This window comes from Ambystoma mexicanum, chromosome 1q (assembly GCF_040938575.1).
Source record: "Ambystoma mexicanum isolate Mex_15411 chromosome 1q, UKY_AmexF1_1, whole genome shotgun sequence".
NCBI lineage: Eukaryota > Metazoa > Chordata > Amphibia > Caudata > Ambystomatidae > Ambystoma > Ambystoma mexicanum.
Window position 1 is genome coordinate 254,367,568 of NC_090922.1, and position 23,766 is coordinate 254,391,333.

General features: G+C 46.2%; 1 protein-coding gene across 6 annotated transcripts in view; it reads left to right on the top strand.

Annotated features, from left to right (window-relative positions):
* LOC138527196 (zinc finger protein 334-like) overlaps positions 1-23,766 on the top strand; it is a 445,682-nt gene that overhangs the window by 283,413 nt on the left and 138,503 nt on the right. For all 6 annotated transcript variants that reach the window (XM_069638318.1, XM_069638311.1, XM_069638308.1 and 3 more), the window contains exon 7: positions 18,906-19,013. In XM_069638318.1, coding sequence (XP_069494419.1) covers positions 18,906-19,013 — 108 coding nt within the window. The remainder of the gene's footprint in view (positions 1-18,905; positions 19,014-23,766) is intronic.

The following is a 23,766-nucleotide window of genomic DNA, read 5'->3' on the forward strand; positions in this document are numbered from 1 at the left end:
GATGGGCCACGTTTTTTTTGCGTTCCATCGTCACGCTGCAGAGGAGGAGTCTGATTCAATCCAGACATCAAAACATCTCCTCTGACTCAGCACGCTGTGTTGCAACTTTCCTGTTGCCGGACTTCACTTCATCCAGTCTCCAGCCTGAATTCAACGCTGTTCCTCCGGTTCTCAGTAGATCCACTGACCATTTGGGCATTATATTGGCTGGCTGGTCTGTATCTATTCAGACAACCTTGGCATTGGGAGAGGAAAGGTCTTTTCTCCACCAAAGAAAAACCGCTGCCAAGAAACAGGGAAAGGATAAGTCTGAAAGGAGTCACAAGGGTAGTCGAGGAAGCAGAGCAGCGATTATGAGAAGTCTTGTAGGGTTGGATAGAGGAGGATAGATACAATGGTGCCTTACCGTGGATAGATTTGTGAACCTGGTGACTGTACGAGGAAGTTTGTGTGAAGTGAGGGAGTTCAAAGAGAGCCCAAAGTCAATGATCTTGTCGAGAGGACAGACAGTATAGTTGGGGAGTTCAAAGAGGATGATGGTACAGTAGTCCAGTTTAGAGAAGAAAAGAGTGGTTAACAGATTCTTGGTGGTGTTGAAAGGAATGAGGTGCCTGATTTTCATAATATTTAGGAGGTTGAGGTGAACTGCTGTTTCAGTTTTGGAGATGAAAGTAGAGAAGGTGTGAGAAGGGTCGTAGATGACGCTGAGGTTTCTAGCTGAAGAAGATTAGGGGAGAGTTTCAGGTGGGAACTAGATAGGCAGAGGAAGAGATGAGAGAGAGCTTTTGATAAGGAAGAGCACCTCTGTTTTTGCAGAGTTTAACATCAGAGAGGGTGAATCCATACAATATTTAATGACGGAGAGACAGTTTGAAATGTTGAAAGGAAGATCAGAGGTGAGCTCAGGAAAAGAGAAGAGGATTGGGTATCATCCGCAAAGAGTTGGTACAAGAACCCAAAGGAGGAGATTAGTGCCACAAGAACAGAGGTGTAGAATGTAAAGAGGAGCGGACTCAAGACAGAGCCTTGTGGAACACCAATAGTTAGAGGAGTGAGTTGAGAGGTGTTGTTGTTTCAGGAGAGCGAGAATTGGCAAGGTGCAAGATATGATTCAATCCAAGCAAGGGCTTGATCGCGACCCCAAAGAAGAAAAAGAGTATTAAGGAGATCAGAGTGATCGACAGTGTCAAAGGCAGCAGACAGGTCAAGGAGAATTAAGATGAAGGATAGATTGGAGTGCTTAGCAGAGGCGATGAAGTTGGACTCATACATGCAAGCAGTTTCCTTGGAGTTACCTGCTAGTAGGGTGTCTCGAAGGTTGTGGATGCCTAAGAAATTGGTAAGACTGTTGAACACAACCCTTTTGAGCACTTGAGATTAGTGCAGAAGGAGAGACACTAGGTGAAAGGTAGCTGATAGGTTCGTGTCACCCCCTTTCTTTTTTAGGAGTGGGATGACCGTGGCTGTTTTGAAAACACAGGGAAAGCAAGCAGAGTCGAGGGACAGTTTGAAGAGTTCAGTGAAGTCAGAGGCTTGACCAGCTGAGGAGCAAGAGGGTCTGATGGGGCACAAGAGGGGTTAGCTTTCATCAGTTGTTATGATTCCTGCCCCTCATGTCCACAGCCCTCCAAGATGTCAGGCTGGAGCCAGGCCACGATCACCTACATGGCCCTCAAGGGCCTCTCCATCCCTCCAAAGACCCAGTTGGAGTCAGACTTGTGTCACCAGACTCACTCACTCCCATAGGATAACATTGGGGATTGGACTTGTAGTGCATTGATGGGGACAAGATGGATGCCCCCACATATTGTGGTTCTCAGAAATGCATGTGCAGTCTAGTCTTTTGGGTGTGGTGCAGCCCAGAGACACCTGGGATACCCAGAGACTATTTAAGCCACGCCCAGGCTGAGAAACATGCTTTGTGTTTTCTGCACCTGCAGCGTGATACTCACCGTGTTCGGATTGGTCTCCGGTAGGCCTGCATCTTTCTTCTGCGCTCAGCTCCTGCAAGAACAGCGTTAGGAACAGCCTTACCTTGCGGCGCTTCTGCTCATCATTCATCGCTCCTTCTGTTCTGCGGGCATCTTCGGCGGTGTCATTCCCATCCCGGCACACAGCTTCCAAAGGAAAAGGGAAAAGAACAGAAAAAAGGCATTAGTAAGCATTCAGCAAATCTTCGCTTATTTTTAAAGACTCTACGAGCTTCAACGCTTACCTCAATCCCAGCCGCTCTGGGGGAACTCTGTCTCACCGCATTTCTTCTTCATAATCTGCATCCACGTTGAAAACGGCACGCCACCTAAAAGACACAGAAAAAGAACTCAGTTCAATACAAATACGAAAGGGTCGCATTGCGCATCGCGATCTCAGTCACCTTCAGCGCTACTCATCTCAGCAGCACGTCGCCATCCGTGGACGCCAGCCATCATCTAAGGAAGGAAAGGAACGAAGTTAGAGAACTGTTCAAAAGACTCATTATACTTACCTGTCGGACTCTTGCCAGTGAAGTAACTAGGCAGCAACAAGCCTGCATGAATCAACGCAACCCTGCGCTGAAAGCAGGACGGAGAGCACACTTTCCAAGAAAACAAGGTGAGCTGTGGATCAAAGGGAAGGGTTGGACCCCGGGGAAGAAGGGGTTCAAGCACACAGAGACAATAGGGAGTTAAACTCTACCAATCCTGTGTTTCAGGCCCAGTCTCCAGTCGAGTAGACTCCAGGGAAGGGTTTGAGGTCGTAAGAGGTCAGAACAGGAGTGACGTCCCCGTGGATACCAGGTGAGCGTTACATCAGTAGAGTTAGCACTTTGTCAGCAATAGTGTGATTAAAGTGGGAGAAAGATGCAGAGGATGATGGTAGAGTAGGCAGAGTGTAAAATGTAGTAGGAGGGAGGATGAGGAAGGTCAGGAGAGAGTCTAATGTTGGACGTTTTTGGCAATTTGTGCAGCGAAGTATTTAGCTAGGTCAATAGCTGTGAGAGTGGAGTTGATAGTCATAGACTTAGGAGGAGTGAGTTTAGGATGCCCTCTAGCCGACGAGGATGGTTGGAGTGAGAGTCATTAAGGGTTAAGTAGAATTCCATTTACGGTCTATCAAGAGTGGACTTGAGAGAGTTCAGGGCAGAGAGGTCCTCATTTGTGCAGCTGCCAATGCATATCTTTGCAGAGAGAGCATATGAATGGGGTGACCCATGGCTGAAGATGGTGAGACTTAGGGGTGAAAGTAAGCAGTATGAAGTAAGGAGAATGTGTCATAGTAGGGATTGGAAGCTGGAGAAGGCAGTGTTGGTGGAAGAGGCATCAGGTGTGAAGGAGGAGATTGAGAACTGTAGGTCGGAGAGAAAGGGGAGAATGACCAGGTTTACATTTCCTTTTATTAATAGGAGAAGCAAGTGGTGAGGCAAGGTCAGAGGGTGGAAACGAGATAGTGGTGGAAACAATTGAGTGATCTGATATGGCTGGTGTGACAGTAGAGGTGGAGATGAATAAGAGATCCAAATTTCCCCCTATGTGGGTAAGTAGGTTATGGATTGAGTGCAGAGCGTGGTCACTAAGAAAAGACTGAAGTTCTGATTTTTGAGAAGTGCTTGGAGAGGGAAGTTTAAAGTTACCTAAGAGGATGAGGTGATGTTTAGTGGAAAGACGATCAATTAGTTGCCCAAGATCATCAAAGAATGGTCCAGTGGGACCAGGAGAGCGATAGTGGGAGATGATGTGAACCGAGTAGGGCAGAGCAATAGTAGAGATAATGAATTCAATAAAAGAGGTCAGAGAGGATGTGGCATTCGAGATTTGTGAGGCATTGAAGCAGGAAGAGAGTAGGTGCACGATGCCTCCACCTCTGCCAGTCAGTCAAGGAGAGTGAATGAAGGATAGTTTGGAGTCGTCTTAAGGCCGCCAGAGTGGAGGTGTCGGATGAAGAAATCCAGGTTTCAGTAATAGCAAGAAGGTCTGTGGGAGGGGAGCTGGAGTCAAAGTAGTCAGTGATAAAAGAAGTGTTGTTGCTTACAGACTGAACATTCCAGAGTGCAATGTTCAGTTGATGAGGTAAGGAAGAGTATAGAAGTAGAATCTCAGAGGAAGAGAGACGATGTGGATTGGTGTTAGAGGAGGTATGGTTAGCTTGTCGGCTTTGTTTGTTGGAAGGTGGTGGAAGAGAGATGGGTAGTGGGAGTTTTGAATTGAGGTTTGCAAGAGGGATAGGATAGGAGGAAGTTGTAGCGTGATTGGAGAAAGTGTACGGAGAGGTGAGTAGGAGGAGGAGCAGGTGGGAATGCATTAAAGGTGAGTAGCACTGTGTGGAGAGACTACAGTAATTAGGAAGCTAGGGGTACTCGCAGATGCAGGTGTATGCAAATAGTTGTTTTAGTAGAGTGTTGTAGGTAGATTTGAATGTTTTTGTGCGCTGTATGCAAGGCATTTTTGTGGGAACCTGTGGCAAACTGGGGCTAACACAGAACACGGAATGAAATAGAGAAGGATATAGTAGCAACCCTTAGCTCTGTCTTCCTTTTGCTCTGGAGGCCCGGGCGAATGGATGCCCACAGGACAGTGTTTATATACCCAAAGTAACCCTGAAGTAACTTTGTCAAAGGTCACAGGGTCAGTCTCTAGATCAATCCTGGATGCTTTTTTTTAGGTCTCCTGGTCTCTGCCGGCAGCCTCAGGCAGATGGAAACAGGGCTTCTGGTGGTGTTGTGGTGAGCTCCCTGTTGCTCTCAGCCCAGTTGAGTCAGTTATGTGACGGTGGTGGAGCATTGAGGTGAAGCAGGGGTTTCCCAAGCCAGCAGAGAAAAGCCCTTAAGGGGAAGCCTCTTAGGTACATTCTGATATCAGAGTTATAAAGAGTGTAAGAGTGAATTGTGAGCTCCCAGGCTCAGGACCCTCTGGCTAGAGTAAGGCCCAGGCAGCAGCAAGCACCCTTTATCGACAGCAGGCATCCTTTAGTGCTTCTTCCCCAGCCCACCTCTGGTGCAAACGCTGTTACCTTGTCACTGAAAATCAGTAACAAATTGTTTGATAAGGAGTTAGGAACCTTGTGACAAGCTTGACTAAGGTTCTTCTTGATTTCTTGTTCTGCCAGTGATCCAGCCAGAATTAGCAACCTTTGTAATGACAGCCATACCAGGAAACCTTCACCCTACAGCGGTCTCACTACATATTATCCACACCAAAAATATTGCTGTATATATGGTCGCCTGTAACGGCCATAGGCAATTTTTTTGTGGGGGTTTTTGGGAGCGGGGGCTCCAGGGGTGTCCCCCGCTCCTTTAAAAATAATGCGGGGAGTTGCGGGGGTGTCCCCTGCAGGTTCCATACCTTAATATCGCCGGAAAAATATGGCGATATTTTTGTATGCCGATATTCTTGCGGGGATATTAACACATGGAACCCCTACAGCTACAGTGATCTCTTTCTTGACAAACTGGTTAATTTGTCAAGAGACCGAGTGACCGAGGGGAGAGACCCGGAGTGACCTTTGAAAGACATTTATTTTAGTTACGCAAAAGAAGGGGGGTCTGGGAAACTCTCTACCAGCACAAACACAGCCCATTGACTTGTTCTTGGGTGGATGGCCCCTGGGAGAGTCTCAACCAAGTCTTTAGCTCACTGTTCTTTTCACAGAGAAGAAATGTCCCCACATATCAGTCTTTGTCCTGCACAGGGGCAGTCCAGCACCGAAATGCTAGGCAATTCTCCTCTGAACAAGAGTACCACAGCAACCCCATACACGTGTTTCAGCCTTGTTGGGCATCATCAGTGAGGTGAAGCTGCGCCTCCCTAAGAACAGTGAGCAAGGGGTCCACGTCTGGATTACCCTGGTAACTTAGGGTTAGACCCAAAGTTAATGTATGCAAAAGAAGGGGGGTCTGGGAAACTCTCTACCAGCACAAACACAGCCTATTGACTTGTTCTTGGGTGGATGGCCCCTGGGAGAGTCTCAACCAAGTCTTTAGCTCACTGTTCTTTTCACAGAGAAGAAATTTCCCCACATATCAGTCTTTGTCCTGCACAGGGGCAGTCCAGCACCGAAATGCTAGGCAATTCTCCTCTGAACAAGAGTACCACAGCAACCCCATACACGTGTTTCAGCCTTGTTGGGCATCATCAGTGAGGTGAAGCTGCGCCTCCCTAAGAACAGTGAGCAAGGGGTCCACGTCTGGATTGCCCTGGTAACTTAGGGTTAGACCCAAAGTTAATGTATGCAAAAGAAGGGGGGTCTGGGAAACTCTCTACCAGCACAAACACAGCCCATTGACTTGTTCTTGGGTGGATGGCCCCTGGGAGAGTCTCAACCAAGTCTTTAGCTCACTGTTCTTTTCACAGAGAAGAAATTTCCCCACATATCAGTCTTTGTCCTGCACAGGGGCAGTCCAGCACCGAAATGCTAGGCAATTCTCCTCTGAACAAGAGTACCACAGCAACCCCATACACGTGTTTCAGCCTTGTTGGGCATCATCAGTTCGGTGAAGCTGCGCCTCCCTAAGAACAGTGAGCAAGGGGTCCACGTCTGGATTGCCCTGGTAACTTAGGGTTAGACCCAAAGTTAATGTATGCAAAAGAAGGGGGGTCTGGGAAACTCTCTACCAGCACAAACACAGCCCATTGACTTGTTCTTGGGTGGATGGCCCCTGGGAGAGTCTCAACCAAGTCTTTAGCTCACTGTTCTTTTCACAGAGAAGAAATGTCCCCACATATCAGTCTTTGTCCTGCACAGGGGCAGTCCAGCACCGAAATGCTAGGCAATTCTCCTCTGAACAAGAGTACCACAGCAACCCCATACGCGTGTTTCAGCCTTGTTGGGCATCATCAGTGAGGTGAAGCTGCGCCTCCCTGAGAACAGTGAGCAAGGGGTCCACGTCTGGATTGCCCTGGTAACTTAGGGTTAGACCCAAAGTTAATGTATGCAAAAGAAGGGGGGTCTGGGAAACTCTCTACCAGCACAAACACAGCCCATTGACTTGTTCTTGGGTGGATGGCCCCTGGGAGAGTCTCAACCAAGTCTTTAGCTCACTGTTCTTTTCACAGAGAAGAAATTTCCCCACATATCAGTCTTTGTCCTGCACAGGGGCAGTCCAGCACCGAAATGCTAGGCAATTCTCCTCTGAACAAGAGTACCACAGCAACCCCATACACGTGTTTCAGCCTTGTTGGGCATCATCAGTGAGGTGAAGCTGCGCCTCCCTAAGAACAGTGAGCAAGGGGTCCACGTCTGGATTGCCCTGGTAACTTAGGGTTAGACCCAAAGTTAATGTATGCAAAAGAAGGGGGGTCTGGGAAACTCTCTACCAGCACAAACACAGCCCATTGACTTGTTCTTGGGTGGAATTGCCTAGCATTTCGGCGCTGGACTGCCCCAGGGCAGGACAAAGGCTGATATGCGGGGAAATTTCTTCTCTGTGAAAGGGACAGTGAGCTAAAGACTTGGTAGAGTCTCTCCCAGGGGTTATTCACCCAAGAACAGGTCATTAGGCTGTGTTCGTGCTGGTAGAGAGATTCCCAGACCCCCCTTTGTTTTGAATAAATTAACTTTGGGTTTCACCCTAAGTTAACAGGGCGATCCAGACGTGGACCCCTTGCTCACTGTTCTTAGAGAGGCAACAGTTTCATCTCACTGATGATGCCCAACAAGGCTGAAACACGTGTATGGGGTTACTGATGGTACTCTTGTTCAGAGGAGAATTGCTTAGCATTTCGGCGCTGGACTGCCCCAGGGCAGGACAAAGGCTGATATGCGGGGAAATTTCTTCTCTGTGAAAGGGACAGTGAGCTAAAGACTTGGTAGAGTCTCTCCCAGGGGTTATTCACCCAAGAACAGGTCATTAGGCTGTGTTCGTGCTGGTAGAGAGATTCCCAGACCCCCCTTTGTTTTGAATAAATTAACTTTGGGTTTCACCCTAAGTTGTCAGGGCGATCCAGACGTGGACCCCTTGCTCACTGTTCTTAGAGAGGCAACAGTTTCACCTCACTGATGATGCCCAACAAGGCTGAAACACGTGTATGGGGTTACTGATGGTACTCTTGTTCAGAGGAGAATTGCCTAGCATTTCGGCGCTGGACTGCCCCAGGGCAGGACAAAGGCTGATATGCGGGGAAATTTCTTCTCTGTGAAAGGGACAGTGAGCTAAAGACTTGGTAGAGTCTCTCCCAGGGGTTATTCACCCATGAACAGGTCATTAGGCTGTGTTTGTGCTGGTAGAGAGATTCCCAGACCCCCCTTTGTTTTGAATAAATTAACTTTGGGTTTCACCCTAAGTTAACAGGGCGATCCAGACGTGGACCCCTTGCTCACTGTTCTTAGAGAGGCAACAGTTTCACCTCACTGATGATGCCCAACAAGGCTGAAACACGTGTATGGGGTTACTGATGGTACTCTTGTTCAGAGGAGAATTGCCTAGCATTTCGGCGCTGGACTGCCCCAGGGCAGGACAAAGGCTGATATGCGGGGGAAATTTCTTCTCTGTGAAAGGGACAGTGAGCTAAAGACTTGGTAGAGTCTCTCCCAGGGGTTATTCACCCAAGAACAGGTCATTAGGCTGTGTTCGTGCTGGTAGAGAGATTCCCAGACCCCCCTTTGTTTTTCATTTATTTTAGTTAGCTGAAGACATTCCGAGACTACAGAAAAACTGGTCATCCAGACTTCTGTTTTGGAACATTTTGTTTTCAATGTATTCACAATCCCGTCTTAGAAAGGAAAGGAGACTGGTAAACTGGAGGATGCTTGTGTGTGGAAATGGGGAGATATTAATCACAGGGAGAAAATGTCCAACTGTAGTTCCGTTTTCCTTGTGTTATCTTACCTCAACTGACCATTTGAAACCTTGTTTAATAAAAACCACAATACAAATTATTGTTAAAACCGTAAGCAGATCGAGCCTGGACTTATATCCCACATGTAAGTGTGGAAATGCCCACAGCCCTGGACTCAGATTGGTAGTCAAGACACTCTTGTAGATTCCAGACTAAGAGTCAAAAGAAGTAGTGAAATGTAAGACGCTAGCTAGGCACTATAGTTGAAACATGTGCTGAAGCTGCAAATCACCCTATGGGCAAGGAGAAGTAAGATGTTGCCAGGTAGCATGCACTATTTTTCGTACATTCCAAGCCCTTTTAGGCAGGGTAATTCATGTCTTGAATAGCAGCAACAGTATGGCATTATGCGTCGATATCAGCCTCTATTTAATCATTTATGATGGGTGTGGAGCCACAAACTCATAGCTGATGAACACACACATGACTGAAGTATGCATACACATAAAATAGCAGTCTGGGTGCAGTTAGCCACGCTGAGCAGAGCATACTTTTCACACTGCTCTGAGTACTGCCCCAGCCGACAGCAAAACTTCTGTTAACCATATTTCTCAGGAAAGTGAAAGGTGGTGCCTAGGTAAGCAAAAGAAGAGGGTAGGCTAGGACGTGTGTGTGTGTATGTATGTATATATATATATATATATATACATATATACATACACACACACATTTTGAGGCTTGTGGATCTGCTTAGAATCACATGCTTTGCATAGGCCGACATCTAGTGGTAGGCGCAGAGTATTGCACATGAAGTTTTCGAAGTTCGAAAAAGGATGTCGACTGGGTGTGTTTGTAATCTTATCCCTAGTGTGACGTTGACTGTACCCATGATCCCTCACGCATCGAGGTCCCTTATTTCTTTCCGCCATCGTGGTTAGACATGTTCTCGTGGAGTCCTGTAGCTATGCTACTTTTGAATTATTATGACTTTATTCATATTTCGACATTTACCACTCAACGCTACATCTCCATGAAAGACAAATTCAATGACCGAAACAGACCATCCTTCCAGCAACGAGCTTCGGCCTACACTTGGCTTTGGCCTAGCAGTAGGGAGCGTGGAGGTCTGATCCATTTTCTTATAAAGAATGCACACCTCCATTTCATACATTCACTACTTCTGCTTTGCTGCCCTTAATATTTACTTACACCATAGAGCGAACTCCATTTAAGTTCTGTCCAAATTGCAACAGAAAATATCAGTCGAAGGACACTTACAGAGTGTGTAACCATTGCCTACCTCTGCATCACCAAGAGACCCATTGCGCATCATGTAAACTTTTTAGGCCCAAAACCCTAAAAGAGGGCCGAACTAAGAGGTGGGCGGCACATGCCATGATGGCTAAATCAGAAGCTGTTGCCGGTCTCTTTGAGTCTGATTGGGAAGGCCAGCGCAGCGAAGGCTCTGGTTCAGAGTCCAAGGACATCACAAGGAAACCATCAGGCTCCCGCGCGTCAGTCCCCAGCCCCGAAAGGCAGTCGCAGCGCGCTGCTATGGGGAAAGCCTGTGGCGATAAGGACGCACACGCACGCATGCCCAACACATACCCCCAGGACGATCTTTGACAGAGCCGTCGAAAGAAGGCCGCATGCTGGTGGCAGGCACCTTGTGGCCTACCGACCAAGTACTAAAAAAGCCTGCCGCAACCGTGTTCACCGCAAGGCGACACAGATAAAACAGCAGCTACAGACATGCATAAGACACACTCAATGGATGATTCAGAGGTGTCGAAACACCCATCGAAAAAACGGAAAAGTCACTTTTCGGCAGGAAACATTACAAAAAGTCCCATGGCCATAAAACTCACAATACTGCTGCCTCTCAAGAGGTACACCATTATGAAGAGGCCCTTTCACCTCTATCCCAATCTTTTTAGAAGAAAAGACCAAGGGAAGACCCACAAGCTATCATGTTCCCCTTAGCAGAGACACCTAAGACAGGGACCTGGATAAAAGAAGGCTTTGCGGACACAATGGACAAAATTTCTTCTTTAGTTGATTTCATGAACAGATATCCCATTCGCCAAAAAACATTAGACTTAGAGATGTCTCAACCCCTAGAGACAGATCAACCGCGGCGCCATCCGTCCCCCACTTATACTTCCACACTTACAGCCATGGATACCTCCCATGACTCACAACAGAGGGATAATCAACAAGATCAGACAGATCAAGACATCTGGTATGTAGGCCGTCAGCTAGGCTGTTCCCTTGCTCCAGTCTATTAAAAAGAATAATTCTGTCTCTTTCTACACTTTCACTCACTAGTGCGGTAAACCCGAGAGTTGAAATAATATTCAAACCCTCGCCTTCACACCCTTCATACATCAGGGGACATGTGAAACCTGACCCCCTAGTAGTCACCACTACCAGAAAGAGAGCTGGTGTTAGACTCTCAACCTCAGAAGCATCCCCTAACAAAGAGTGGAAACGCTTATAGATGTTAGGTTAACACATTTCCACCTGAGGGGCCTATATAACTAGAACTGCAAACGTACAACACTGCTTGCAAGCAGCTACAACAACACTCAATGGGACAAGGTGCTCATAAACCTGGACTCGGTACCAGAACCTGCTAACTCACATCTGCTGAAAATCTGCATAAGGAGAAGCAAGTGGCACAAAATATTCTTAAGAATGTCCTGGACTCAGCCGACACCTCAGGGAGAGTCATTGCTGAAGAGACCCTGTGAAAAAGGCACTCGTGGCTCTGTGATTCCATGTTTTTAAACCCGAATCTCAAGCGGCACTAATCAACATGCCTATAGAAGCTGCAGTCCTGTTCCGGAAGGCTGTTGATGAACAACTCGAAACCTCCAAAAAGGAAACGTGAGACGATAAAGACTCTAGGACAATTTCCAAATAAGCCATATCTCCTGAGGGGTGTCTTCAACACATGGCATACATTTCGTAGCCAAGGGTTCAGTAGATCCAACCAACCAGAATTTGGGGCGTCTGGCTCCTCTTCTTACAGTCCCAGCCTCAGTATGACTCCTATCAGTCCAACCAACAGAGGGGTTTTGCTGCAGAAAAGGGCGAGGCAGGGTTGCAGCCAGTAGTGGCTCAACTGCCCCTGACAACAAATGACAGGCCGTTTGATGTTCACTCCCATGCATCCCCATTCGGGGGTCGCATAACACTTTTCAGCCAGCAATGGGAGGGAATAACATCAGATTGCTGAGTGCTCGCGACAGTGGCAAAAGGGTACTCCATAGAATTCATCGAAACACCACACCACCACTCTCCTCGTTCAAGAAAGATTTCTTCTAAACAATTTCTTATCCTACAAGAGGAGATTCTAACCCTACTGGAAAAAGGAGCAATAGAGCAGGTACCACCGCTATAGGAAAATCAAGGTATTTATTCAGTGTACTTCCTTATTCCAATGAAAGATGTAACGATGCGCCAAGTACTTGACCTGCGCTCTGCAAACTGTCACGGTTCTCGCACCGGCTGTTTGCAGCCGCTGCTGTGTGTTTAGACACAGCAAACACGTGGCCACAGGACTCGTCTGGCGGTTGCCATGGCGCCAACATGAATGTTGCGCTCTCAATCGCTTTGGTCCTCGGACTGTGTCATGCCCCCGTCCTGCACACAATTGGTTGCCACAGAGACAATCCTCTGCGGCCTGCCCCATGATGCACGTCATCATTTTGAAGTATACATACTTCAAAATCAGCGGACGCTTCTGATTGAAGTTCTTTGTTTCCTTGACTTCCAACGTTCCACGCTGGTTCCCGAATTCAGCTCTGCTGAATCCTTTGCTCTAGTAATACCACTCTGCCCTTTTTCTTGTGTTATCTAATTGCCGATTACCTGGCTTCTTGAACCTATTTTGTACTACGGACTGCTACTGGATTTGTACTTGCTGGTTTGCTGTTTGCCTGGTTTTTTTTTTTTACATATTACCTTCTTCTACAGACTTCTTAAGGATTATCCATTGCTTACTCAGAGTGCTTTGAACTTTGGACGCCTTGCTGTTTTCATTGCGTCTTTGCTTTCCCTTAGCGTGCCCTCATTTCGTCCGGGAATTAGGGTCCCCATTAACCAATTAACTCCCCTTCCCTTTTGCCCTACCTCCCTTAAACCTTTTGGAAGTTTTTCTACCATCCCAATCTGGACATTCTATCAAGGAATATTTGCTATAAAGAGTTTTTTCTACCATCTATATTTAACAACTATTCACTGCACCTTCAGGTTAGTCTAGCATTCACTACTCTATAATACATACTTCTACCTTACTTGATTTCTGTACTAACTCTCAACTTCCTTTCTCTTTAGGCTGGTGAATACCTGGTGTTTTTTTTGCCACCACCCTCCTGTCCATAACCGATTGGCTCGGACAGGGTGGTATTTCATAGGTAAGGTCACTCTCTTTGAGGAGGCCCATACTGATCCCGACCTGACAATTCTCGCCTACAGGGAACTGTCAAGTAGTTCTGGCTTACGTGAGTATCTCACACAAACAAGTTTGTCAAGCCTCAAAAATTCAGAATGACTATGTTACAGGAGGTAATTCTCCTACTAAAACAAGGGGATTGCATGGCAACATTGGACATGAAAGATGCATACTTTCATATTTCAATGTTGCCAAAACACACAAAAACTACCTAAGATTCAAAGTGGGGGACAAGCTCTACCAATTAAAAGTTCTACCATTCGGCATGGTCTCAGCCCCCAGGGTGTTTACAAAGGTACTAGCAGTAGTGGCTGCCCACTTGCAAAGGCAGTCCATTCCAGTGTACCCTTACTTAGACGGCTGGCTAATAACAGGAGACTCACCTCAAATGTGTCTGCAGAAGACCCAACTAACAGTCGGCCTACTGTCCAATTAGGATTCTACATAAAAGAGAAAAAATAGAGTCTAGTGCCCTACCAAGTAAAACAACTTCTAGGGGCACTAATCAAAACAAACGACAGACTGGTCTCCCTCCCCCCAACGTGATTTTCTAAAACATGGTATTCCAAATACCTCAGTATGTAGCCGGTCGTCAAGTAACAGTGTGAAAGGCAATGCACCTTCTGGGAATTATGGCTTCCTGCATTTCTCTAGTGCCTATACGCCTGACTGCGCATGCGTCCAATGCAAGAATGGTTAGCAAAACTGTGGTTGCGAGAGGTATGTGGTGCGATCTAGTGTTGGTTTTGCATGCTCTAGCTCAATCACTGTAATGGTGGTCCAAAGACAACCTGTTAAAGGGAAAACCTTTCAACACACCAGCAATCAAAGCCACTCTTAAAACAGATGCATCCCTAACAGGGTGGGGCACTTACTTTCTCCATCACACTGCACACAGAGTGTGGACACAGGCATTAACCAAGAAGCATATCAACCTTCTAGAACTGCTAGCTGTCTTCAAAGCACTTCAAGCGTTCAAGACACAGCTAGTACACAAGAGAGTCCTCATCCTGACAGAAAGCACCAGAGCCATGTTTTACATAAACAACAGGGGGCAACATATTCCCCAGGGCTGTCCCAAACTAGCCCAGAAAATGTATGTGTGGGCACTAAAACACAACATGTTTCTCCTAGCACAACATGTTCCAGGGGAACTCAATTCAATGTCAGACGTACTGAGCAGAATTGCAGTGCTACCATCAGAACACAAGTGGCAACTAAACACAGACGTGCTACAAAACTCCTTCTCAAACTGGGGGTTCCCAGAAATAGACCTCTTTGCTACTAAAGAGAACATACAATACCTAGACTACACATCCAGGTTTCCCCAGAAAGGTTCCAAAGGGAACGCACTACTAATGAATTGGTCAGGGAAATGTGCATACGCTTTTCCCCCAACACCTCTTCTCAACAAAATAGTCCACAAGCTACACCGGGAACAAGTAACATTTATCCTGATAGCTCCTATGTGGGCATGACAAACATGGTTCTCACACCTGCAGATGATGTCCCTGTGTCCTCCCATGAAACTACTGTGTCCAGCCAACATGTTGTCACAAGATCGAGGGACGATACTCCAACCGTGCCCTCAGACATTGAATTTAGCAGCCTGGCTCCTGAGGTCAAAGAATTTGGTCACTTAAAGCTAGACCAAAGATGTATGGCCATTCTTAAGGAGGCAAGTAAACCAAATACGCGACATTGCTATTTTAACAAATGGAAACGTTTTGTGTTATGGTCTAAATATATGACACTATCTACTATATCTTTTAGACTCGGGCTTAGTCTTCAACTCATTAAAAGTACGCCTAGCGGCTCTCTCAACATACTCTGCTTCACAGAGCAAAGTTTCACTGTGGATTACCTACCGGATATCAGCAAAACCTCTTTACCGTTTCCTCTGCCCGATATTACGGGCAACAGAGACACCCGGTAAGTTCCCATTCCATGGAGTCAGGACTCCATGGGATGGGATTGCTGGAATTACCGGCACCTGTAGTGCCGGTGATTCCAGCATTTATTTGCTGGTAGGGGCCTGATCTACTGGCAGGTCAGCCCTGCCGCTAGATCACTGGCCCCACCAGCAAACTTGTGTTTCCTCAGTCTGGAAAAAATGCTGGTGCCAGTATTTCCGGTCAGTTTTACCAGCATTTTGTCCCAGACTGGGGACCTTCTAATGAGGCCCTTGGTCTTCCCCCCCCCAACGAAACGGTACAAAACATGCAGTTTCAAATTCCTCATTCTGTAGCCGGTCGTCAGGTAACCGTACGAACCGCAATGCGCCTTCTCTGGATGATGGCTTCATGTGTATACCTTGTCCCACACACAAATCTGTGCATATGTCCAGTGCAAGAGTGGTTAGCAAAGAATTGGTCTCATGCAAATGGTCAGTGGGACGATCTAGTAATCGCTGGTACAAGCACCATAGTGGTGGACAGAAGAAAAGATGTTGAAGGGAAACACAGATCAGTTCTTTGTTTCCATAGGCACGGGAAGAGAAGGGATGCTGTCTCTAAATCAGCTATTTTCAGATGGATTATCAAATGCATCAAAATTTGTTTTTCTCTTTCCAATAAAACGTTACCTTTCACACCCAGAGCACATTCAACTCTGGGAACTGAAGCTACTCTAGCATTCATAGCAAATGTACTTTGGATGCCATTTGCAAGGCAGCAACTTGGAGTTCCATTTACAACATCATATACCCCTAATGTTTGGATACACATTTAAGAAGGGACTCCCAGGTGGGGAAAGCCGTGGTAAGACCTATTTTTTCCGCTGTACCTTCTAACAACCCACCAACTTGTCCAGGTATTACTCTCTAGTCTATGCAAAGCATGCAATTCTAAGCAGATACATAAGCCTCAGAAGGCATACATTATTCACCGTAATCGTATTTCTGATGCTTGTTTCTGCTTAGATTCACATGCGCCCATCCTTCCTGCCCTCTTGGAGTTGAAGGTACATAGGGCCTCATTACAAGTTTGGCAGTCCGGAAATAAGAGTTTGCCGGTAGGGGCATGAACTCCCGGTAGGCCTGACCTGCTGGGTGTTCAGGCCCCTACCGGCAGGGTTTTCACTGAAGCACTGGCACCGTTAGCAACCGTTAGCACCGTGTCCTGGCCACCTGGATGACTAAACCCCAGGGACTTGCTAGGGAGACACCACCTTCAGGTTTCTCACACTACCTTTCACGACAAAAAATGTGAAGTGTACCTACACACATAACTGACTATCTTACACACACACTCCAGCTTATTTCCCTTGTGTACATCTCTCCACCCATACACATGCCAATTAGACATGGGTGGCTAGCAGGGACTCGGCCAAGCCCTCATAACCTTTAATGCCTAATACACGCATACTAGCACCTCCGAACTTTCCCATACTTCGAACTTCGGTCTTTCCGAGGGCTTTCACCAGACAGTGCGTTGGGACCATCCCCATGGTGAAAGGCACTATACAAATGATGAAATGAAATAGCCCCTGAGTTGGGAGATACTACCGCTTCAACCCATGTTAAGGCCTGAGCAACTTTGGTCCCGGGCCATTACCAGATGGTAATGCCTCCCAACTCAGGTGGTATTGCTTAATTAAACAATGTTGTTAACATATAAAAAAAGATGTAACCTCTATTGCCAAAAGTATCAAACAAAAACAAACCTTTGTCTAACTTTGCAGGTCCCTGGCACTGCTATTGTAACCTGAATTATCTACAATATAACAAAAAGCCTCCTAAAGATGTCCTGCCCTAAGTCATTCGGAAGACTGAAATGTGTGTTGATAATGTTTAGTTATACTTGTAGACCTTTATAAACTATTCACACATGCAGTTTTTTGTGGAAAAGAAACAGTCCTTACTTGAATGCTTCACTTTAGTGTCCAAATTCTGAACCCACAGCACACCATTTGCATCTCCTGATTTAAGTCTTTCCATGCAACCGCGGCCACTTTAAATTATCCTTTGCTCGAAAGAACGCCCAACCCATTTGCGATGTTTATACCAAAACATGTGTAATGTGAATCACATTCCCATGTTTTATTGTACAAATAAATACACTTGGTTGTATCATTTATGTGGAAAGCCAGGATTGATAGTTTCTTGATCTTACATCAACCACGCCAAATCCTTAAAAGAGTAGGTGGCACAAACTTTGCCTTCTTGGCGCCTATGGTTTGGAACTCTCTGCCCCCTTTGGTTAAGAATAGTGTGTCTCTTATTGTGTTTAAGAAACAACTCAAGACCCATCTGTTTGACGAGGGAGAAAACGAATGAGATGCGAACCCTCTCTGCGCCCTTGATACCAGTTACTAGCATCAGCTTGTTTGTTATCTGTTGTTCGTCTCTGTGAGCACTTTGAGGCCTATGGGCGATTTTGCACTACACAAAAACAATGATAGATAGATAGATAAGATAGATAGATATCTGAAGGACTTTCTGTACATTTTTCAAAATACATGTTCCACTTTATTATGCATAGGTACTAAATACCCCAAGACAAAACATATTCTCATCTTAATATGTTCTTTCAAAACAGTATAAGTAATAGGAGCACCCATCTCTAGTAATCGAATTGGGAATCCATTGGCTAAAAGTGTCTGAAAAATGGCCATTCCCCATCGATTGACAAAGTGCAGCTAGCTCTATAGGTACATCAGATTTCCTTCAGCTTGGGTGAAAAACGTCTTGTCTGAAGATATGGAGTTTTGTCATGCTGCGAATGCTGCCTTGTTCTTTTTCTTGATACTTTGAGGGTTGTTTTTTATATAGTTGTATTTCTGGCCTTTTTATGATTCCTCATTAGTCTTTGTGAAGCACTTCGCTGGCTCCAGTCCAGGAGCACTTTATATGAAGTACTGTAGCATTAAGCACTGCGTTCTGGTGTGGTAACAGCCTGCCATCCCGAGCCATGGTAGGGCAGCAAAGTGAGGGCTTCAGTGAGACCTCAGTGCTGTTGCTGCCAACAAAAAGCCCAACCCAGACCCAGTTGCTTAATGCCATTAGCACCCATTGCGGATAGCAGTTTAGGGCCAAGTGCACAGCCCCTTCTACATTTCAATAGTGGGGAGAGATGCTGCAATAGTTAGGAGGAAGGTGACGGGGACATCTGGCAAGCTGAGTAAGGCAAGTGATGCTTTGACAGGGTTGGGGCAAAGAGCAGTAGATGGTTGCAGGCCATCAGGGTGCAGGGTGCATCAGATGGGTTCGAGGAACAAAAGAGAACGGGGGACTCACAGTGCAAAGCGCCAAGTTCCAAACAACAATGCTTCTGCTGGCAAACAGAGCCCTCGTTCTATGGCTCCTGATTGGCTGGCGCTTTCTTCAAGGGTGCTATTGCAAATACATTTAGTTAGAACATCGAAAGGTTGGCAGTTTCATCGCCGACATTAGTGTGACCGTGGGCAATAATGGCTGCATAACTCTTTTGTACCAGCATTCCAGTTTTTCGCCTTTGTCTTAATTTGTTTTCAACAGAACATTCTACCTACATTGTATGGAAAGTTCTAGTAGCAATAATCTACCCATCCCCAGGCAATTGCCAATGGTAACCTCCTTTGGCCCTCATTTAGGGTTAATTTTGTAATGGTCCTTGGAATGCAGCATTACTGCCTAGAAAATGCATGATAAGCAGATCTGTCAAATGTATCCTTTGGTCTGATAGAGTACATTATTCAACTGACTTTTGTCGTCACAGCTCGCACGATCATTCCGGATGTGCCCCGCCAGATACTGCAGGGAAAGCCTGATTTCATCAGTCACCATTTATCCAGTGGGAAAGCAACTGCGAGGAATGGATCCACAAGTGAGTAGCTGCTTCTCAGAATGTATTCTTGCATCATAAGTTTGAACAGTTTATATAAGCAATGGACAGTGTGACTTGGCAGCTGTGCTTCACACAACCAACTACCAGCAATTTGAGGGCAGCATAAGATGGCGCTTTAGAGATAAACCAGTTAGACTACTATGACCCGTCTTTAGAAATCATTCATTGAGCGCCTTTACCCCCTGAGAACTGTCAGTTACGATGGTTGGCTTTTTCTGGTTCAAAAGGTATAGAAATATCTTACGTCCCCAGCATTGACGTTACAAAGGTGACAGCTAAAACCCAAAACTCTGCTGAACAACAATGAACCATATACATTGTATAGAAAATGCTAGATCCAGCTTAAAAATTAGACACAGGCAAAAAAGCTAGCAGGGCTGCCCCTTTATCCTAGTTTATCGGTATTACCGCATTTAATCATGAGCTTCTGAACAATTGTAAATTTTAATTTAACTAAATAATATAGGTTTGAACAATGATGCTTAAACCTTTCATTGATACGCCCCCATTCTTTGCAATTTAGGTGATCTCAACACATTGTATGTATTGTGGTTTTCTCGCTGCATTCTTTGTAATGCAGTTATAATTTTTCCCCTCAACCACTGCATGGGGCAAACCTCCCTAAGCCCTGTTGCTTTGCACCCCTCAAATCACTAGTAGTGTATGCCCCAGCAGTGTGGCAAGTCCGCTTCAATGTTCGCTTCTGCCCACTCTTCATCAGCACCCAGTCCGAATGCTGAGGGCTTCTCTCTCTCTGCCAAGCACTGGGCTGACCCACAGGTCAGGGGAGGTGAAGAGGTACCACAAGCAAAGGGCAGAGTGTTGAAAATGCATCCTGGCAGTCACAGACCTAAGCTCTAGAGGTTGTGATGGCTGTGCAGCATACAACAAGGAGAATCCCATAGCTGATGTAACTGTGGCTGTAGCACACAAGTTTCGACAGTGAGGTAATGGCAATTCCTTGATTTTCAGCATTGCATAGGTGTTTAGGACTACTACTTGGTAGATCTGGTTGTATTGGGCAACCCCATCGCACCCAGCTGTGGACTGCAATGGCTTCATAACGTTTGCTTGAGAAACTGAGTCCATTGCTGTAAATTTCAGTAGAAGCAATTTTATTGGATATGGGTTTCAGCAAAGTCTTTACAATGCATGAAATGCAATATACAATAAGTACAATAACATACTGTTAACTTTTTTTACATAAGTTAAACCAACATTCCCCAGTGTTTTCCTTCCCTATACTTTCAGGGTAACAACCTGATCAGTCTGGTCCTCAAAAAAACATTTTCAAGTGACGCGATACACATAGGTAAACGTTCCCTCAACCTCCATTGCCCTTGAGTGTTTTCGGAAAGTGTCATTAAATCTTAATATTAGAAATGTTCTTGTAATATATCTATACATTTCAATTCTGTAAAAGTTATTGTAATATATCTATACATCCAACCGGATGGAAACTTCTAGAAATTAAAAAAGTGAGGGGGATGCTCTCGACCGATGTGGCAGATGAACTCTGAGATCTGCGATGGGCTGAATGGAGTAGATGGTCTTGTGCTGTAACCATCGCTGATCGGCGGGGATACATGCTGGTTTCCACTGTGTGAAACCCCGGTGCATGTACGGTGTGTCTCGCGTTCGTGCTGGCTGAGCAATCTGGCAGTACTGGAGGGAGGCCCTGTGGTCCTGGAGTTGTGCAACTTACTGGTACCGATTGGGGCAGGTGCTGGTCCGCCCTGGTGCCTCCTGCAGGCCCCCTCATTGCCGAGAGCTTGTGCCTGTAGCGTGGCGTGTAAGAGCTGCACTTGATTGCCTGCCTTTGATGCTTGAAGGACAAGGAGCATGTGGCGAAAACGGGCTTGTTAGTGCAGGTACTCTGAATCATAACGCTGATCGAAACGGGTGATGTGCCGACTGTGATTCCTTAACTCTAATTCCAACCACTTAAACCCTGACTGGAGCGAAGGCAAACATCCACCACGAACTATGCATATGGCAGTTTGACCCCCATCCTCTAGAAGATCACCCATGGCCTGCACTGCATTGGCACCTAGATCTGTGTCATCAGCATAGGCACGCTCCCGAGCAGTGTCACATCAGCAAAACTGCACTTACACTTTACCAATGCTATATGTTTGTGTAACTCAGGGGTTACTGTGGGCGGGATGGGGCCAAAATTGTGCTATTACAGGAAACCCATTTGGTGGCAGAGTCCATTGAGGTGGCGGCCATAGCATGGGGAGCGGCCCGGTATTATACATCAGTCTCCTCCTATTCTCGTGGGGTTATTACACTGATTCACAAATCATTGAGATTCCGGGTCTTGGATCAATGCATTGATTGATCCAGAGGGCAGACTTGTTTTGGTTTTGGGGATTTTGGCTCGTAGACAGGTAATGATTATTAATATGTATGGGCCTAATGTCAATTACCCTGAGTTTTATGATGCTCTCTGTATGTGCACACTAACTTGATGTGGGCCGAGGATTTTAATCTTACGCTCAACACTCTTAAGGACAGATCCGGTGGTAGCTCTAGACCCCCTCTTGTCATCCGCTCATATGGTTCTACATTGATGTGTGGCGTTTGTTAAAATCCGGGTGGCAGGTAATATTTATATTATTCTACAGTGCACGATATGCAGTCCCGAATTGACTACATCTTGGCAGGGCCAACCTTCGTGCACTCAACCAGGGAGTGCATGATATACCCTTGCATGCTTTCAGACCATTCTCTGATTCAATGGTCGCTTTGTCTACATCCCCGCGCGGTGGTGCGCCATTTCTGGCGCTTTGTCCCACGCCCTGCAGGATATTGTCTTCTGTGCCGAGATTGGCGAGTTTGTATCTATGTTTTTGTAGTGTAATGTAGGTTCCGTTTCCAGTAAGGCTGTAGTTTGGGAAACATTTATGGTGTGCCTCCGGGTGCGCTGTATGGGTCTGGAATGCAGAATGCTTAGAACTGTCAAGCAACAGCTGGATGATTTGGATAAAAGGCTGAAGCTCCTATATCTCCACCTGCATGGAGCACAGCGGATTGAGGTCCTTGCTTCTCTTAAGACATCATTGGATACATTTCGAGTGATTGCTGACAGGGAGGCTAGGTATATGGCAGCCCCCGCTTTGGCTCAGAGGCATGGGGAGGAAGGTAGACCTGGACGCCATCTGGCGGCGATGCTGAAAAGAGAATGGGGTTCCCCAGATTAACCTGCGATAAGGGCGACGGGTGGCCGGGTGGTGACAGACCGATCAGATATTGGAGACTGTTTTATTACATGAGTTTATATCCAGCAAGGGAGCATGAAACACCCAGAGTATTGTTCGGATTCTTCGATGCCTGTATTGGATAGTGAGGCCTGTGAGGTCCTGGCTCTGCATGTCTCTTTAGAGGAGATATCGGCAGCTATTTCAAAGCTTGTGTCTTCCAAAGTCCCTGGTTCAGACAGCATATCAGCCAAATTTTACAATGAATTCGGGCCTGGGGTATCTAAGTACCTGCTGCAGGTCTGGCAGGAATCGTTGCAGTTGGTGGATTTGCATCCCACAAAGCATGTAGCAATTGTATTGCTTATATTGAAGCCGAATAAGCATCTGTTGCAGTGTGCTTCATACCAGCCAATTTCCTTACTGAACCTTGATACAAAGATATATTTGCTAAAGTTCTGCCAGGCCGACTATTGCCTCATTTCTCCTCACGTATCGATCCGGATCAGTCAGGATTTATGCCCGGGAGGTCTACCTCTCTTAATTTACCACGCTTCTTCGCTATTTTAGCTCAAATTGATCCTAAGGTGCAGAAGGTAGGTGCCTTATTGGATGCCGAAAAGGCTTTCCATTCAAAGGGTTGAAATTACCTGTTTGCTGTCTTGGAGAGAGTGGGTTTGCCTGCTTATTTTCTGCGAGCGGTCAGGATGTAGTATGCTGGCGCTGGTGCACAAATTGGTTTGTTTGGCAAAAGATCATACCCTTTTTTTTTATATTAGGTTGGGGGACTTGGCAAGGATGCCTTTTGTTGCCCTTGCTCTTTGCGATTATGGTAGCGCCCTTACCCAGGCACCTTCATAAATCCCATCTGGATCAAGGCTCGGCAATGGTAGGGTAGCGTGAGTTAGTTTATTTTCACGCTGATGATGGTGTTTTATATTTTAAGGATCCCATAATCAACTCGGCCCCACTGACGTGGGGATGTCTCTGGGTTGAGGATAAACTGGGCTAAATCGATCCTGTTCCCACTGAAGGAACATACAAAACCCCCTTGTGATATTGGTCTGTATAGATGGGAGCAGTCCTCGGTGCAGTATCTTGGGGTCAGAATTAGTCGTGCTCACACTTGGCTTTTGCGTGATAACCACCACAAATTTCTTCAAGCGCTTCATGGTAAAGTTGCTTGTTGGAGTACTATCCATCTCTCGGCCCTCGGTCGTATTGCCGTCGCGAAGATTGTAATCTTGCCTAAACATCTGTGCTACTTTCAGAATATACCGGTCTGGTGGTTTTTTGTTGCAGAGATTATATTTCTTCTGGTGAAATTGACTTGGTCCCCTAAGGCTCTCCTGGTAAGCTGGGAAACACTGGTGCAGTCTTATGGCCGGGGGGGGGGGGGGCCTCAGAGTCCCAGACATGGAATTATTGTATCTGACCTCACACGTTAATTTTGATACCTACTGGATGCCTGGCTCTATCTACTCTCCACATTTGCAGATCGAGAGGGAATCGGTTTACCCTCTTTCTCT